Source organism: Symsagittifera roscoffensis, chromosome 4 (assembly GCF_963678635.1).
Source record: "Symsagittifera roscoffensis chromosome 4, txSymRosc1.1, whole genome shotgun sequence".
NCBI classification, from domain to species: Eukaryota; Metazoa; Xenacoelomorpha; order Acoela; family Convolutidae; genus Symsagittifera; species Symsagittifera roscoffensis.
The window spans coordinates 20,817,477-20,835,710 of record NC_087065.1 but is presented as its reverse complement, the minus strand read 5'-3'; the positions used below and the strand labels follow the sequence as shown (position 1 = coordinate 20,835,710).

Genomic DNA, 18,234 nt, shown 5'->3' with positions numbered 1-18,234 from the left:
GATGAAAAGATCAAAAAACATTACGTGCTGAGAATATTGGTCAATCTTTGATTTAATGAGAAATCTAATCTTTCGAGTTCGTAGATGTTTTCTAAACCCGTAAATTGCTTGATTTTTTTGCATAACATTCAAACTTTTTAAAACCAGTATAGAAACTATTTAAAACTAATGTTAACAACCCAATGAAGCAGTGGATAAAATGATTTCCTGGATTTCAAAAATTTGCCTCGAAGCTGTTCTATGTCTCATCTCGTTTACTAAAGTTAAAAAAGTGTAAATTCAATAAATTAGAAAGCGATAAAATGTTAAATTGACAGCTGTTTGAAATAGCCTATCAAAGATAAATGTTTTTGTATGAGTTTTTTGTTATTATTGCTATCCGCGTCTTTCCTCTCCTGATTTTGTTGCACTCATTCAGCCTTTGGCGTTACCATGTTGCAAGGTGATTTTCTTGTACTGGGCCACTGACATCTTGTGTTCGGCAGCCTCCTGGATTATTGATTGTTGCAAAGCTTTCTTACACTTGTCCATCACCTTCTCTTTGGCCGTTCTCTGCAGACCCAGCGCGGTCTTCACTTTCCTAAAGTCAGAAGAGTTACTGGTGTTTTATTCATGCAGAAACAGCCGAATGGCTGAAAACTTCCAATTTTTCGACAAAAAAGGACTAGCTAGTGTTTAAAAGCATTTAATGGTATGAAAAATTGTGTAAAGTGTCACATTTTTTCTCACATTTGTTCATTTGTACCAGACGTAGTTTTACCAGTGATTTTTGCCAACCTAGCTTGCATAAATATGTAGCACTTTTAGCTGTACTCAATGACACTTTTTTAGTAGTACTCAACAAATTAGAGGCCCTTTTGCTGCAAGTATTTTACCATTGGCAATTTAAGGGTAATGTTTGATCCTATTCGCTTTTAGCTTCTTCTTAATAATAGCAGGATTGATTGGAGCAATTGGTAGAACATTAGGCTCTGAAACCATTGGCGTAGGTTCGAAGACCGAAGTGGCTTAATTTTAAAATTTTTAAAGCGTTTTTTCATTCATTTTTTCTTGTATTATAAAATTCCTGTTTCCTTTTTTGCTTGTATTTGTGAATTTCATCTAGATTCTGTTGAAAAGTGAAAAGCATTTAGCCATTAAAAATTTCAGTTATTCGAGTCTTCTGTCGTAAGGAGAACTTTAAGTCAGACGCTGTCTTAAATTAAAAGTTGGTAATCCTTTACTGCGGCAATTAAACATTTATGCCGACTGGTTTTGCCTATCTAGTAGCACTTCATGCCGTTTTTTACTATAAAAAAGGATTTTTGAAAATGCTAAATCATAGAATTGTCTTTACTTACTCACCAACGCGTTTGATTAAAAAAACGCCTGAAGCACTTTTTAGAGCACCTGTTTCATTTAACACAAAGTACGTTAGCCATTTTGGTTACAATCTAGCCGTAACGACAAAATATGTTCAGTATTTGGGCATGTTAAATGTCGACGAAATGTTAATTGTACATCTATGAAGTTATTAACGACTATTTTAAAGCTCATTAGAAAAAAGTTTATAAAATTGATTATTCAGGGTTGATGAAGTTTTCGAAAAAATTGCGGCGAATTTTTTGTGCAATCTTCGAATGTTTAACTCAAGCCAAAATGGATGACTGGCTTGATTAATTTTATCCTTCCGTTTTTCAAACCAGTATCGCCATACGTTTTAAGGTTGAAGTTTGAAGCTGTGTTGAAAAAAACGGCTAAAATGTTTTTCCCATTCCTAGTTTGCGTTCAGTTTCAAAGAAATTCGTCAAAAAATATGGGAAAGTTATTAGTTTCATCAATGGTTGTCAGGTTCACTAAAGACTGTAAAATGGTTGTTGTTTGTTTCCTTTACACTAGGAGTATCTGTATTTGAAATAATGGAATTTTCGCAAAAATGGTTAAAGTTTTGAACATTTTGCGACTATTTTTGGAGAACTGGAAAGTTGTGTGGTGATTAACTCTGCTAGTTTTGATATCCTTCTGTTTTGGGTGGGGGTAGTCTTTAAAACTGCGATATTTTTAGAGGTGAAGGTTTTAAGTTAATTTTAGATATTTTCCAATACTATCACTGCAGACTTTTCTTCATCTGTTTATCACTCCACCGTCAACCTCATAAGGTTTCACTCCTTTCTTTGTTTTTTTTAAACAGTCAAGCTTTTCAAAACTTTTTGAATCAAAATGTTTGAGATGGTCAAACAAGGGTTCTTGCTTAGACTTGGTCACTGAGGATTTGTTTAAAATCATCGTGTATGACACAGAAAGATCCTCAATTTGCGTTCTTTAGTTCATCATAGTAAAAATGAGAGCGAGTTCCCGCTGGTACCCAAAAGTTTCCTGACTGGGCGCTTGTTATTTTCCCTGCCATTATGATGCTTGGAAACAACAGCTCCCAGAAATTCACTGCAAGATCACAAAAGGATTGTGAAAAAGAGAACTGAAAACATCTGAAAATGTTTTCTTCGGGAGTATACTCCCGCTCTCATTCGATAAACACAATGGAGGCAGCCAGTAGACGAGATTCGAGTTGGTCGCTTGGACGAATGACAGTGATATATATTGACCGGTCCTAATGGTATAGCACGTTCATGAGTGGTCAAAATAGCACAAGGTAATGTTGATGATTTCTAGATTTGAGTTTTATTTTGATGTGCCCCGCAAGTTGAAATCCAACTCACTTCTGATTGTTAACGTATAGTTTAAAGCAGAAACCAAAAATGGAATATAAATAAATAGAGAGTTCAAAACGACAATGTTTTGGATACAATCCAAAATTTTGCTCGTTATGTGCAGTTGTGTACTCTTGTGTTTCCCACCTTCGATTTCTGCTTTACAATATACGTCAAGAATAAGAGGTGAATTAGACTTCAACAGTTGTTTTTATCCAATTTTAAAAAAAACATACGGATACAGTCGACGTTAACATCAAGGTGATTCAGCATTAACAAAAACAATCATAGACAATAAAAAAAATTCCGCAGTTCTGGATCGAGAAAAAAACATCAATAATTTATTATAATTTTCAGGTTCGACAATTCCTGTTAAAAGACTTTCTCCCAAAAATCATACCTCAATAAATTTTGGAATTTTGGCTTCAGACTCTTTTTTGGAAACTTTTGAAAGCTTGGCAGAAAAAAATAAACGGTAGTAATCGCGGGAAGTTTTGCTAAAGGGCAAAAAGTAAACTCTAGTTGTTTTCTCCGAATTCAGAAACGAATTCTGAATTTGCGTAATTTGATGACGAATTGCATACCTTATTCCGGTGTTTGGTTTCGTGGTGAACAAGTGGTAAGTGTCGTTCACCATCATCAGGAAGTCCTCGTCTTTGTTGATGCTGGCACTCACCCCAGCATAATAGGAGAAAAACTCGTCCTTGGTTATGGTGGCATCAAAGTTGTCAGGCGTGTCAAAGTTAGCTGACAAAAAAAACATAATACATCAATTAGTATGAAGTTTTGAAGTATAGGAATTGTACAACGACAGAAAGATGATGCAAAGTAAGTCAATAAGTTTCTGAACCATAATATAAAATATGCTGATTTTAGAGAAAGAAGCTTGATCCAAAAAAATTGGTTTGATCATGATTCAGAAAGGATCATAAAAAGTGAGAACCAGATACAATGCTATTCAGAATATTCAAGTGCGGATATAGAATTTTCACAAAGAAACAAACTCAAACTTTCACGAGAATTTTTACGCGAATTTCATCAATTTTCTCTAGGTCGGTCAACTTGCACATAGTTTTCGTTCCGAAATGTACACATAATTATAATCACCAGCGGATTTAGGGGGGGGGGGGCGAAAGGAAGCGGACGCACCTCCCCCCTCCCCCTCCCCCTCCCCCTCCCCCCTCCCCCTCCCCCTCAGGGATTCGACCCACTGGCGACCCAAAGGGTCCATCCTTTGTACTAGTTTGAGATACCTCTTTGTGGCTGACTGCCCTAAAATTTTTTCTAAAGGTGCCTTAGGCGCCAAAATATACCAATTTTGAGGAGAGAGCTCGCGCCGAAAAAACGCGAAGTTTGGGTCTAAATTTTCCATCAAGTGCCTAAAAACGTTTTTTTTTGGTCTGTTTTTTCAAAAACTTAACTGCGGCGCAAAAAATTTTGTCAAAATGGGGTCTTTTTAGTGATTTAGGAAAGCTCAGAGTATCAACTGGGTCGACCTAAAAAAAAGTCGACAAAATTTATGCTCCCCCCCCCCCTCCCCCCCCCCCCCCTCGAGAAAAACCTATATCCGCCCCTGATTATAATACTTTCAGCATAAAAAGATAGTTAAAAGTGATGTGATGAAATAAACTTCACAGCGTATCAACTCACATAGGAACTGTTCCAGTGCCTGCTCTTCTGTCCAATCGCCCGAGAGTATCTTGGGATGTCCACTGACGTCACACACTCCTCGCAGGTCTTCGATCGTCAGACACCCTGACCCGTCTTTGTCCAGCTTCTTAAATGCCTCCTGCACCATTCGCTCCCGTATACTGTTCATGATTTTGTCACGCAGATTCTCCAGGAACTCTTCGTAGCTGATACTGCCTGAACCATTGTGCATAAAAGTCACATGGACACGTAGATCAAATATTTATTTTTTACAACGGGGCAATTTTCTTCAATTCATTTTTGATTCCTTTGTTTCCAAGTATACAATATAAGTTTAGTTTAAATGTTGAATACTTTGAGTCAACTCAGATTATAAAGATGTTTTCTTTTTCCAGTCACCTGAGTGGTCTGAATCGATTTGGTCGTAGGCTTTCTGCATTTCGCAATGATCCAGCACACACCCTATCGCTGTCACTCCTGAGCATGATAAAATATTCATTCCAATTTTGAAAAAAAGTAGAGTGGATGAATTGCATGTATTGGCCTCATGATTAGATGTAGTATTTCTCGTAGTAATCGGGGAATTTTCAAAATCAAAATTGTTGAAATTTTTCCGCTAACATCACTTTTTTGGCTCTCATTTGCCTCTTTCAAGTAGCATATATTGGCGCCGATGGCATATCAGAAAAATTATAGTGTCGAGCCGCGATAGAGCCATAATTAGTACAAAAGAAAGGAAGCCCATAGGTGGCAAGGGTGTTGAGTTCATGGCTCTTTCCCATAATAGCCACACAGCTTCAGTAAGCAAAAAATTCAGCCTCTAAACTGTGATCTTACACATATGGGGGCTATAATGGGAAATAGTCAAATCCGGAGTCAAACTGTGATCTTATACAACTATGAGGGGCTATATAATGGGAAATAGTCAAATCCAGAGAAAAGATTCTAACCCCTTCTCCTCTAAAATGACCCCTGATTGGCTTTTTTCAAAATTTCGACCTTTAAAATCTCTTTCATTTTTCCTAATTTTGATCTTAAAACTGTTGAGGGATGCTTTGCTTAACCTTTCCCTCTTAGCACTACCCACCTTGCTGGAATTCGGAGAAACTGATCTGTCCACTGTTGTCGTCATCCATGTTCCTGAATATCCTGCCTATGTCTCTGATGCCCCCTGGACCCCTCAGCAGGGCAGTCAGTCTGATCCTCTCTACTGGGTCTGTACTCTGCGTCAACATATGCCTCACCTTTGCCCTCAGCTGACTCTGGCTCAGGATGTTAGCTCCTCCCGATATCATCACCTAATATTAAGTTTGAGATCATCAAACATACAATAGCACTTAGCATAGTGGTAAATCGATCACTTTGGTATCGTCAGATCGTGTACTCGATCCCCTGCCATGGCAATGATGTATGTGAGGATGATCTCTCACCTGACCTCTAGCTTCAGTTCTATCACAGCCTGACTAATTTCGGTTGCAATGGTGGTATCAAATGAAAGTTCCAGATGCAAAAACAAAGGGCTTGAGTTGCAAAAAAAAGTTCGCTCAACAAAATTACTCCGTCAGGAACGTGGGGAATTAATAGAAACAAACTATGCTCAGAGAGGCCTGATAGCTTTTCATAGATCCTCTGCGAATCGCAGAACCCTCAATTAATTGTTAAATGCTCCAACCACCTATGTAGAATACCAAATGTGGTTTTGGGTTTTTCTTCGCAAAAACGTAAAAACACAAACAATGGGCAGATAGTACCGAAAGATATGTCGAAGATGGCGCGCTTGCTTTCAGACTTTCAGCTTGCTTTGAACACCTTTTTTGATCATTTTATAATAACCAGACTGTTTAGTTCACATGACTCTTTTTTTTGCGCTAGCAACATTACCAGAACATGCTACGTGAAATTGCAAGCTATCTTGTAGGATCTTGCAAAAATCTTACAATAACTTAGAGCATAATTCGGTCGGAAAACTGATGGTGAATTTTTTAAGATATTGTAAGAATTTTGCAAGATTTTGCAAGATAACCTTACAAAAAAAATCTTAAACGGTAGATCATTTCTACACGAATTTTACAAGATCTTGCAAAATTGGTCATCTTCGTCAAGTAGGGTGCGCTTAGATTGAGCGAAAGCAGTATAATATCGTTAAATCAGTGCTTCTTGTGACTTTCGTCGTTTGCACTACTAGTATTTACATTTGCTTAATAAAGGCACAAAAGATGAAAGTCATTTCGTGGAGAAGATTGTTAAACAAAACCATTTTAAAAAATCACTTGTTCTGCACAAGTCGAAATAGCAAGCTTGAGACAACCCAAGGCCAACCCGCACCGAAGTTCCATGGATTATAAACGATTATAATGGAAAATTGTGGTCTAAAATGTTGTCATTATAATCCATTATTGTGGCAAATTTAGACCACGAAATCCATTATATTGTCATTATAATCGATCATTTTCGTAAAATCACAATCCATTAAAATCCATTATAATGGATTATAATCCAATTAAAAACCATTATAATGGATTATACACCAATTAAAATCCATTATAATTGGCGGTTGTGGTAAACTGGCAGGGAGGTGGGGCGTAAATTTCATGACTAATCTAAATTTCATGAAAAAAGTTGTAAATTTCATGACTAATCTATCGAAAAAGTCCATTATAATTGATTATAACCGATTAAAAGAGATTACATTGGCATTAAAATTATGAAAAATATAATCCATTTTTAATGGATTATAATCGATTATAATCTATTATAATGTATTATAATGATATAAAAAATAATGGATTATAATCCATTTTTGATGGATTATAATCGATTAGTTTTGTAATTTTATAGATACTGACTATAAAATGACAATATAATCGATTATCATCCATGGAACTCCAGTGCGGCAACAGCCCGAAAAAGTAGTCAAAGTGTGCTTTTAAGTGCAACTAAAATAGTGGTCTAACTATTTAATATTGAAGCGAAGCACATGGAGCATTTTGCCCATTTCTTGTAGAACTTCACTACATAGGCAAAATTTTATCAAGAAACAATGCTACAAAGCAAAAATTATCTCAAAGCTAAATTTCCAATTTTAAGTGCGCCCATTAAGTAAATGCTAGTGAGGCAAGCACAAAACTGTAGGCGAGACATGAGCAAAAAGTCATTAAGAAAACGATACAAAGCAAATAATGTATGAAAAATTAACTTTTTAACCTTATTCTATATAAATATATATCGGTTTAAGCTACACGGTAAATAAGAGAGCCACAATTCAATGAATTATTCAAAAAAAAATTCAAATCTTTGAATCCAAATAAACAAAAAAGAATAAAAACTTTTACAAGTTATGCGGAGCTGTTTGATTTTTGTGGGAGTTGTGTATATGGTTTTCTAGGACACTCCATTTTATAAAACATAATTAGGATTGACTGTACTTGAATCATTGGGTGTAAACGAGAAATCAGAAGAATCAACTCTCAGTTGTTGTTTTGCAATAATTTAGAAAAATCGAAATGCAATTCAAATTGCTTGAACCACCTGATGGAAATTTTTTTGAAGTTTTTTCTCTCAAATTAAAATCAAAACAAGAACAAGGATACTATGCAAGTAGCACAATGTTCCGATCATAGTCTTTAAAAACTACAAAAAATGTATATATTGTTTTCAAATTAGTGTTTTTTCTATGTGGTGTGATGAAAAGAATCAACGAAAAACCATAATGTATGCATGTTCGACATTCATAGGTATATAAGCAAGTTGGAAAACTTTTTTTGGAAAAATGACTGGTAAAACTAAAAAAAAATTTAAAAAAAAGTTTCAACTTTTTTTTTCAAATATTTTTGCTGATTTTTAAATTTTTTTTGAATTTCTAGGTTCCCAAATTGGCGCTGATGAACTAAGATTTAAGGGCTTAAATTCAGCATAGATAGGCTGTTGGAAGCGTGCTAGGCTGCTTTTTTCGCTCAAAGTTGAAATAAAAATCAAAAATTATACACCAGTTTTTCTCGATACTTTTAAAAATTTTAATAATTTTTAAATTTCATTCGAATCATGACTGAAAGGGTTTCAGTTTGATGTATCATTTGATTCGTTCTGTTGATTATTTTGAGGTACCCGATTTTGCGTGGAAAACAAAAAAGGAAAAAAACTAAAACAACCGAATACAAAGTTCCTCCTCTTTTTCAATGGTCGGAACAAAAAAAAAACTCAAACACCCCGAAAACAAAGTTTATTCACATTTTTCAAATGGTTGGAGCAATAATTGTGTTTTGTGCAAATATCACAGATATTTTTGACCAATTTTATTTCTGATGCAATCAAAATATAATTAGAAAATTGAAATTTAAAGGTTTTTTTTTCAATTTTTTATTTTTTGCGCAGTCCTATCTTTTCGAGTGGTGAAGGAACTAAATCAGCATTAAAAAAATAGTTCATTGGCGCAACAAATTAAATATTTGATTGCTTTTATTGCTCAAAGTCACTTAATTTAAGGAATTACCTCACTCTCCGTTCTAAGATTGTTTAAAAACGAAACAAAAGCTCTTTTCTTCGATACTGAATTGTTGTCCGAAAAAAGTTTTCATATAGTTGATCGGATAAAATATGTAAGAGTCTATATAATAGGATAAATCACTGGATAATTTGTTCGTTAAATTCGGCAGTATAAATGCAAAATTGGATTGACTATAAAAAGCCAAAATTGACCCACTTTATTACCCAAATTAGCATAAATTGCATCATTTTAATTCTGCTGATGTTTTGAGCAATTTTTGTTCTCAAAACTTTGTGCCCAGCCCAATTTGAGAGAAACACGTTCAAAGATGCCAATTTTATTTCGCTTTGACGTGATGCCAATTTTGTTTTTATCGAATGAGATAATAAATTTAAAATGAGAAACTACAAAAAAAAAACAGAGTAGATTTTCGTTTCTGTTTTTTCGTTTTCTGTTTTAATACTATTAAAATCTTTGAACAGCTGTTTTGGGGCTAATTTTTCTAAGCCCCTGATGCTATTGTGGCTATACGATTCAAAGATATAATTTTTAGTACTCTATTGGGAATATCCGTTTTTTGAGCTCTGAAGCAATCTGCCAGTTCTTTAGTCTTAAATTTTTAAAAGAAACATAACCGTGTTTTTTTAAAGATTTTGGACAAAAATTGAAAGTGACTCAATTGTGTTCTGGCTAGCCTCAAATTACAATGACATACACTTACGCGAACTTGAAATGAGTCTTCTGTCCTTAGTAAAGTAAATTTACTTCGCAGACAATCAAATAAGTAGCTGTTTGCAAAGTTTGCAGAGGGAGATAAAAACCCTTATGCTTGAAACTATGTTTTCCTGGGCTGGCCGAGCAGCTTTACGGTCACAAACCATTTCCCAAATGCTCTAAAGTTTACCAATACTTCCATAAACGTTTTTGTCCCTATTTACTAGTGCAATAGTTGTTGTCGCGAAATCTTAAACCCCAATAGCTGAAATAGGACTTAAGTTGCTGATTCTTCTCATTGGAAGTTATAGGTGTATTAGGAACCCTTTACATAAAAATGACCAAAGACATAAACGGCCCTTATGTTGAACTAATTGTATTCTTGCTCATAATAGAGTCGGTTGGAATGGTTGATAAGGTGAAACCTAAACGGAAGTGTGAACAACTTACCATTTGGTAATGGTATGGTTTTGTGGCTACCGTTTCCTCACCTTCAGATTGCACGTGGTCCATAATTAATAAAATATGATCGAAGGAAGTAAACAAAGAAGAACAAAACTTGCAAGAAAACTCGGAATCCTCGCGATATTCAGTCTACATTTCCTTTTTCTTTGCGTAGAAGGAGAAATCGTTGAAGTGATTTTCTACAAATTAATGTTTTCGAAAATTTATTAAAATATTTATTATTACTAACTACCTTCGCGAATGATGGTTATTATGATGGTAACTTCTTATCTAAGTTGCCTTCAGATGTTTTGCATATACGTTTAGGTTCTGAATTGATGAAATATGTTTGGCCATTGCTATCGTTATATATAATACCTATATACTAGTAATATACAATATGGTCAGACCTCGTAAGATAAATTGTTTGACTGAAGCTTAAACTAACATAAAGCGAAGTTTACAGATGGCTTTCGTAATTTATAAATTAGTCTTAAGCTTAAATGACAATGTAATCTGTTTTTAATGACTATGCTTTTTCAAGTGGCTTTTGAGGTAATAACAGTTAGATATAGCAGTGAATATAAAAAACTATTAGAGCATGAAGAAATGGGTTGTAACTGAAATTCGATCATAGCAATCGATCTTCAAAGTAATTCAAAACATGGTGAAATTGAATTTCAAGCCTTAAATTTAGCCCAAGCCCGGGTTGACCTCCATAAACCGAAATGCTTATCTTACAATTCCATACACCGGAAATGCTTATCATACAATCAGGGGCGGATCTAGGATTTTCTTGAGGGGGGGTGAAGAAAAATTTTAACAGAGATTTATTTGCAATAAGAAAATAAAGAAAATTAAACAAAATTGAGTCTTCTATTTTTGCAGCAAATCTGTCGATGACCTCTTCCACTTTGATTTCTACATCTTTGTGGATGTAAATCAGCGCCAAGTTTGAGAGTCGGTCCTCCTTCATATTGGAGCGCAGGTAACTTTTTAGTAGTTTTATGCTCGAAAAAGCGCTCAGCAGTGCATACAGTCACTGGGAGGGTAGCACCAATCTGGAGGAAAGCAAATATTATTGGCATTGTGGCTTTCTGACACACTCTGAGTGCAGCTGAGAAGGTTTATGGTGTATCGGCGTACAGGGGGAAGCGCCACATGTTTTTCCAAACTTCGAACTTGCTGGGGAAGTCACCATTTGTAAGTACTCCTTCGTATAACTGGACCATATCATCAAAATCTTCCTCCTTTGCATCCTTTTCACTTATCCAACGGGGTAGCAGCTTGAACACTTGAACACAAGAAAAGGTTGCTCCATCGAAGCGTTCCTTGAGATCCATCAAGAAAAGTCAAGAAAGGGCAGGTAAACGGTCTGCCTGAAGTGATCATAAGCCGATGATGCTACAGGAGGTCTGCCTCTTCTGCCCTCTATTTGAATATCGCCAAGCTTTGCAGAATGGACTTTTTCGTAGCGGCCGTTGCCTTCACCATCGCGCCAATGTTGAAAGAGGTGACGCAAGTCCGACTGTGATCCATCGACTGAGGCAATTCTAGCGAAGGTCCCTGAAGAGCAATGCTGGTAGCTTTAGTCGCTCCAGCAGGTGCTTCATAGACATCAGGGCAATCAAGAACTTTGACCGCATCATGCTAGCCGCAGTCTGATCACAGCAGTCAGAAGCACAGCTTTCCCCAGGCCAACTGCTGATGTCTTCTAGCGTAGCTTCAATGGAATGCTTCAGCTGGATAAAAGTCAGAACATCATCATGTCGTTCAACCTTGACTGAACCAGAATCTTCTCGTTTTTCTCCATTTCTTTTGCAACTGCGCGATCCAGTTGCGCGATCGATGTTCCTGTTTGGGTTTCTGACATACTCAAGGAAGGCCTGCGCTTTCTCCAGTAATTTCTTGTGATGGGCTGTTTTCTGATGTGGATCCAAGTAGTTTGAGAGGCGTGCAAACTTCTTGAACGGCTTGTTGACCAGCTGAATCTCTGCTGAGCCCCCCGATTTCTTTGTCTCTTCCCGGTCAGCAAAGCAGAAGCAGAAGCGGCAGTAGAGTCCCTCTTGTATCATGGAGGAACTGGTATCTTTCCAGGTGCTGGGGGCTAAGAGTTCGCTTTTCTTGTTTTCCCTGTTTCGTCACAAATTAGTGTGGCCAGACTTGCAGTGGGGGTTTGTTGGGGTTGTCCAGCAGTGCAAATTTGATGTCCCTGTCCTGTCGAAGATTTTAGAATGAGCCTGGTAGTTTTGAATGGGGAATATTTACTGCGAATGAGGCAGGCCTCGAGTCAAAAATGAGTCCATATTGAGGCCTCAAAAAAGACGCATTCAAAATAAAGGAAATAAAGGCCAAAGACACCAGCACCAAAGGCGCCCTTTGAAAAAATTAGGTAAATTGCCCCCCCCCCCCTAAATTCGCCCCTGCATACAATTCCATACATCATATTTTCGGAAAAATGCTAGTCATAAAATTTTCATACATTATCAAAAAACATTGAAAAAAGGTTCTAACTAGTTTCTGCGTCTATTTGAACCAAATAAAACACTCTGGTGATAAATTAAATGGCGACAACAAAAATTTTTCCAAGTATTATTGAAATTGCCCCTTTCTTTTTTCAATGATTTTATCGAAAATGTATGAAAATTGTATAATTAGCATTTTCCCGTAAATTTGATGTATGGAATTATATGAGAAGAATCTGCAGTTTTTTTTCCGTTTCTCTGGATAACTTTTTTCAAACAAGCTAAAAACTCCTATTTCTTTTCTATGAAAGGTTTATGTATGCCTTGATCAATGTCTGATAACTGGAAAAATCTAAATTTAAAAACAATCAACTTTGAAAATGCCAGACAATCAACTCTTTGGTGACTCTAGTTTTGAGGAACACATCCAAAAAAGTTTAAGAATTAAAATAAAAAAAACAACTTATAGGTTTATAAAGAAATGCTTGTCATCAATTTCATTTATGAAAAAATGCTTATCTTTGAGTTTCCTTAACATTCTCTGTATCTATGGAAGTGTACAAAATTGTATGATAAACATTTTTGGTCAACCTGGGAGTCTTTTTTGCGTAAAGTTAGAGTCAAAACCTATGATTTCTTTTTCTTAAATCTAAGCAGCTGTACTTGGAAAACCTGTCAGAAGAAAAAAAAACGCTCCTGTCCAAATCCTAGAAGGACCTAACTTGGTCTTAATGTTAAACTGCTTTGAGCAAAAACACATTAAATTGCATTTTAGAATTTTAAAAAAAAATTACGGTTTGTATCACCAGCGGATTTAGGGGGAGGGGGGAGGGCGGTGCATACTCCCCCTTCCCAGGAATTCGACCCCCTGCCAGCCCAAAGGGTCCCCCTTTGTTTTATTTTGAGATATGCATATTTGATGACTGACCCTAAAACTTTTCTAAAGCGCCTTAGGCGCCAACATATACTAATTTTGAGGGCGGAGCCAACATATACTGGGCACTTTTGGGCCGTTTTTGGGCACTTTTTGAAAAATTTTGACAAAAAAATCGCTGGCGCGCGCTCCCCCTCAAAGTTAGTATATATTGGCGCCGAAGGCGCCTTTAGAAAAATTTTAGGGTCGGTCGGCCAAAAATGGATTTCTGAAAAAGTATCAAAGGGGGGACCCTTTGGGTCGGCAGGGGGTCGAATCCCTGAGGGGGGGGGGGGGCGTCCGCCAAACGCCCCCCCCCCCCCCTGAATCCGCCCCTGTAGGTCGACCACACTGACTTTCCGAGCCCTCACAATCACTATGAAGACCGTATTGTGACAAAACTTCTGCGCCGCAGGCAAAATTTTGAAAAAAGCCAAAAAAAAAGCGTTTTAGGTAGGCACATTTTGAAAAACTTTGACCAAAAAATTTGCGTTCTTTTTGGCGTGCCCTTCTCTCTCAAAATTAGTAAATATTGGCACCGAATGCGCTTTAGAAAACTCTTAGGGTTCGTCAGCCAAAAATGAGTATCGCAAAAATGTACAAAGGGGACCATTTAGGTCGGCAGGGGGTCAAATCCCTGAAAGGGGAAGCTGAGGTGCAGAGTTTGCTGTGATGAGCTGCAGAGTTTGCAGAAATTGTTGTTCGTTTTTTAATTGAGTCGCTCTTCGGTCACTTTGAGGTACGCTTTTTTGTTCTAGAATTCTACCAGTGGCAATTGTGGTTATGAAAGTTGGAGCAGTGAAAATAAAAGACCATTAAGGCGTGAGAATATGGTGCCTAACGGTTGAGTGATTATCGGAAACAACCTCTGAACTAATTCAGAACAAAGAAAAGATTTGGAGCAAGTTCTAAACAAAAAAATGGCAACTTTCTGTAATAAGAAAATGAACGATGTTTTTCACGTTTTGGTCGTTTTCTTTTCAAATGCTTACGATATGGGATTGAAAATTTGACACAATCTAGATGAAACGATTTGAAAAGATTTTAGTTTCAAAAGTGTTTTTGCTGTAGAAGCATCCTCGAAAACATCCTTAGAATCTTAATTTTATGAACTAAAATTCGTTTTTTTTTTTAAAAAACTGATCAGCTTGAATCACTCTTAATGTCAAAGAAAAACGACAGATGCGACGACTGATACGACAAAAAGATGGAAAGAGATTAGAAATTCAAATGTTTAGGGCTGTTTGCGAGGTTGCTTCTATATCAAAAAATACTTTTAAAACTACAGGGTGTTTCAAATAAACTGTAATGTTATAAAAGCTTCTCATTTCGTAACTGTTGATCAGTTCGACTTCAAATTCGGTGATATTATGTAGAACAGGCGGAGATTTGATAAAACTCAAAAACTGCGTTGATGAATTGAACTCGATAGTGAATACCCGCGATTTTTCAACTATTTCACGCTTCCACGCAACAAAAAATTTTTTAAACTATTTGTTCATACGTAAATGAAAACAACGAAATGGTTTTCACAGTAAACGAAGAAAAACGGATCATTTGTTTGTTTGCAATTTATGAATCCCCAACTGAAGTTCGGAGAAGATATATCAATGAATATTACATTGCCCCACGCGTTGCATCAACACTTCAACTTACGCAGTTTATCAGAGTGTGGAAACGGTTCCAAGAAAGAGGCGGGTTATCGAAATTTCAAGGGCAGCATCGAAAAGGAACGGGGTTACCAGGAACCGATGAAGCAAATGCCAGTATTATATGACACTTTGATTTTCATCCTAAAGATTCAATAACTAAAGCAGCAGCTGATTTGGGGTTGAGCCGCACCACAACTTGGAGAGTCGCGAGAGCTGCCAAAATGAAGCCCTACAAAGTGCTCAAAACACACCAAATTAAAGAGACGAACTTCGGCTTGAGACTTACTTTTGGTGTCTGGTGCTTGAGCAAGATTGAAACAGCGGCAGATTTAACATCACGGGTGATTTTCTCAGACGAAAAGTGGTGGGTGCTCGACAGCTCTCCAAATTCTCAAAACGATAGGAGATGGAGTTTAGTTAACCCCAGAGAATACGCGGAGTGCAAGTACCAGGGCAAAAAGAAAGTGATGTGCTGGATGGGTTTCCTTCAAGGAGCTGTTCTTGGCCCGTTTTGGTTCGTAGACGAACAGCAACGACCAATAACACTGAACCAGTTTTCGTATCTGAACATGCTGGAACACGACCTCTGGCCAGTCCTTCGAGAACGACGAAACTTGAGGCGCATATGGTTTATGCAAGACGGAGCCACATGTCACTGCACGGGACGCGTACTCAGTTGGCTTGGGACAAAGTTCAACGACAGAATTATAAGTAGACGAACCCCTATACCCTGGCCACCTCAGAGTCCGGACCTGAATCACCTGGATTTTTGGCTGTGGGGTCATCTGGGGAAAATTGTTCATGGTGCGAATCCACGAAGTATTGACGAACTCATGCAAACTGTAGAAGATGCCCGAAATACAATAACGCCCGATAATATCGAAGAGTCATTGAGAAATTTGACGAAAAGATTACAAAGCTGTGTTGCTCAAAACGGCGGACACTTTCAGCATCTTTTATAAAAACAATTTTATCAGATATTCAAATCTCCGCCACTTATTTATCTCTTCTCAAAAAAAAGTTATAGGGTTTTATAAAATTACAGTTTATTTGAAACACCCTGTAGTTATGATATACTGGCACTTTTACGCCTTTAAAACAAGATGATTTTTCAAATTTCGATTCTACCAGTCCGTTCAAATAATTGCATCAACCAAGGTTTCAACTCTACATCTCAAGACTTTGCAGAGAAAATCTTTTTACATCCTAAATGGACAAGACGCATTTAATTTAAGAACTTAAAAAAACTAGCGCATTTTGTGTCCCAGTGGAAATCACATGAACTTTTTGGCCATAAAGAGTTGTTTTATGATATTCTCATTTAAGGTAAATTTATGACTCTGCCGAAACCAGGATTGACTCGCTCCTTTTTATTTCCGCATTTGAAAAAAGCCGATCAAGAAAATGACTGTTTTTCATCTCAAAATTAGTTGCAACGTGCGTCAAAAGGTTTTTTGGGCATAAGAGGACGCATTGAAATAAGGACAAAATGTGAATTCACGACTAAAATTGAAGATGAAAACACGTTTTCAACATGTTAAAAAGTTTGCTGCTTGTCAGTAAAATTTCAGTTGCCAAAATTGTTTAAAAGCAAAATAATTTGAACTTCATTGTATACTTCCATATCTCTTACAATAAAAGCTACTTCAGAGCTGAAATAAATAAATAAATAATTATTTAGGATTCTGTACTGATTGTTCTTTGTTAGGACGTTTCATTGCAAAACCATGATTCTGCAAATACTTCAATTGTCTAGAGCAAACCGAAAACCTTCCTGAAAAAAGATAATTCCAATGACTGAGTGCATTAGATTTGAGTTAAATTTAAGCCAAAATTATTTTCTACGTGATTGTGAAACTTCGCAAAACTCACGTTTGATAATTGAGCTCGTTTTTGATAATCGTTTGCTTAAAAAAAGTGCGTGAAAAACTTCACATTATAAATTCGCGATTTTTGTTCTTTCATTTTTGGACAGCGAAGAAAAATGGAAAAAGCCACAAATCCTAATTGACTAACATATTTCTTAGGTACTCGGAAATATATTTAATAGTTTTCGATTCGATAAAAAAAAACTGAATGAGAAGTTGATCTTAAAAAGTGAACGAGAAGCTGGAGGCTGGTAAAATCGTGGGGGAGGTCCACAATTAGAAAAAAAAGGAGGGGCGATTTAAACAAAAAGCAAACTTGTGAAAAAAATTTCAGAAGCAGCTTGCATTAGATTTTCCGATTGAAGAACTGCAGAAACATCTGGGCCAGTGATCGAATCATGCAGTTTTGGCTGTTTTTGAACAGGCGAGTACGTAAGTGTACTTGACTTGGAATGCGAATCTTGCAAGATTCTTGTAAGAGCATGCAAATCTTGTAAAGTCTTAGAAAAGGTAGAAAAGGTTTTACAGTTTTCTTGTAAAATCTCGTGCCGAATATCTTACATGATTTGCATTTCCAAAAAATGAGATAGGCCCAAAATGACAGGAACCCAATAAAAACGTTTTGTTGCCAAACAACAGCAAAATACAGAAAAAATTTAAAAACTATCTCTTTTATCAGCTGTATATAAGCCTCCAATATAATACAATTTTTCAGGATTTTGATTTATCAATTTATTTGTAGGACGTAATTTTTTTCAGAGCCAACTTTTTTTGATGAATAAGGATTGCTGTAATAAATAGGTACTCAAATTATCAGTAGCTCTACTTTTTGTTCCGACTTTCGATACGAAAGTAACGGAATATTTGTGCTCGGGGTGGGTTTTTTTTTCTTCAGACAAATTTCGACTTTTTAACTAGCCATTTTTGACGGAATTTTTTTATATCATTCGAAAGGTATTGTTGTCCTGAGCTCAAATTTGAAAAGATATTTTACCTGTGATCATTTTTCGTAAAGTTACGGGGGTTTAAATATTGCCATTTTGGCCAATTTGGGACAATTAACGCGCGATATATTTCGCGCTATTAACGCGTAAGCGGACAGTTAATCCGTCTTAGAAATCGTTCCAAATTGGTTAAAAGAAGCCTATTTGCTATAATTGGTTTGTTACAAGGAGCGAAATCTATCATTTTGTACTTTAAATGGCTTGTGGGGGATGATTTTTATTTAAAAAATTTCAAATTTTCGAAATTTTTTTTTTCCATTTTGTTTTATTTCATTGAATTTTTTCATGTTATTACTGCTCCATAAACCTTAAAAGGCAGTCGGAACATTCAGGGCTTCGCCCTGATACGAGCAG

At 36.5% G+C, this 18,234-nt stretch overlaps 1 protein-coding gene across 3 annotated transcripts; it reads right to left on the bottom strand.

Moving 5' to 3' along the window:
* Positions 1 to 300: 300 nt before the first annotated feature.
* On the bottom strand, positions 301 to 14,138 carry LOC134843966 (calcyphosin-like protein). Of its 3 annotated transcripts, XM_063860351.1 has the most exons (7): positions 14,123 to 14,138; positions 9,985 to 10,178; positions 5,425 to 5,635; positions 4,737 to 4,814; positions 4,338 to 4,553; positions 3,272 to 3,434; positions 301 to 580 (listed from the first exon to the last, which is right to left on the bottom strand). In XM_063860351.1, the coding sequence occupies exons 2-7, from the start codon at positions 10,045 to 10,047 to the stop codon at positions 415 to 417; spliced, it is 897 nt and encodes a 298-aa protein (XP_063716421.1). In that variant the 5' UTR covers positions 10,048 to 10,178; positions 14,123 to 14,138; the 3' UTR covers positions 301 to 414. The 3 variants fall into 3 exon arrangements, with proteins under 3 accessions (XP_063716421.1, XP_063716420.1, XP_063716422.1); XM_063860350.1 differs by lacking the exon at positions 14,123 to 14,138 and having other exon boundaries at positions 9,985 to 10,520; XM_063860352.1 differs by lacking the exons at positions 9,985 to 10,178; positions 14,123 to 14,138 and adding an exon at positions 9,542 to 9,714.
* Positions 14,139 to 18,234: the final 4,096 nt, after the last annotated feature.

What these genes read in the sequence shown, in the direction of transcription:
- LOC134843966 (XM_063860351.1), bottom strand. Translation starts at nt 10,047, where the DNA reads ATGGACCACGTGCAATCTGAAGGTGAGGAAACGGTAGCCACAAAACCA. An exon ending in TTTCTCCGAATTCCAGCAAG is followed by an intron (nt 4,815 to 5,424) that starts GTGGGTAGTGCT and finishes TATCATGCTCAG; the next exon opens with GAGTGACAGCGATAGGGTGT. An exon ending in AAACCAAACACCGGAATAAG is followed by an intron (nt 581 to 3,271) that starts GTATGCAATTCG and finishes TTCTGACTTTAG; the next exon opens with GAAAGTGAAGACCGCGCTGG.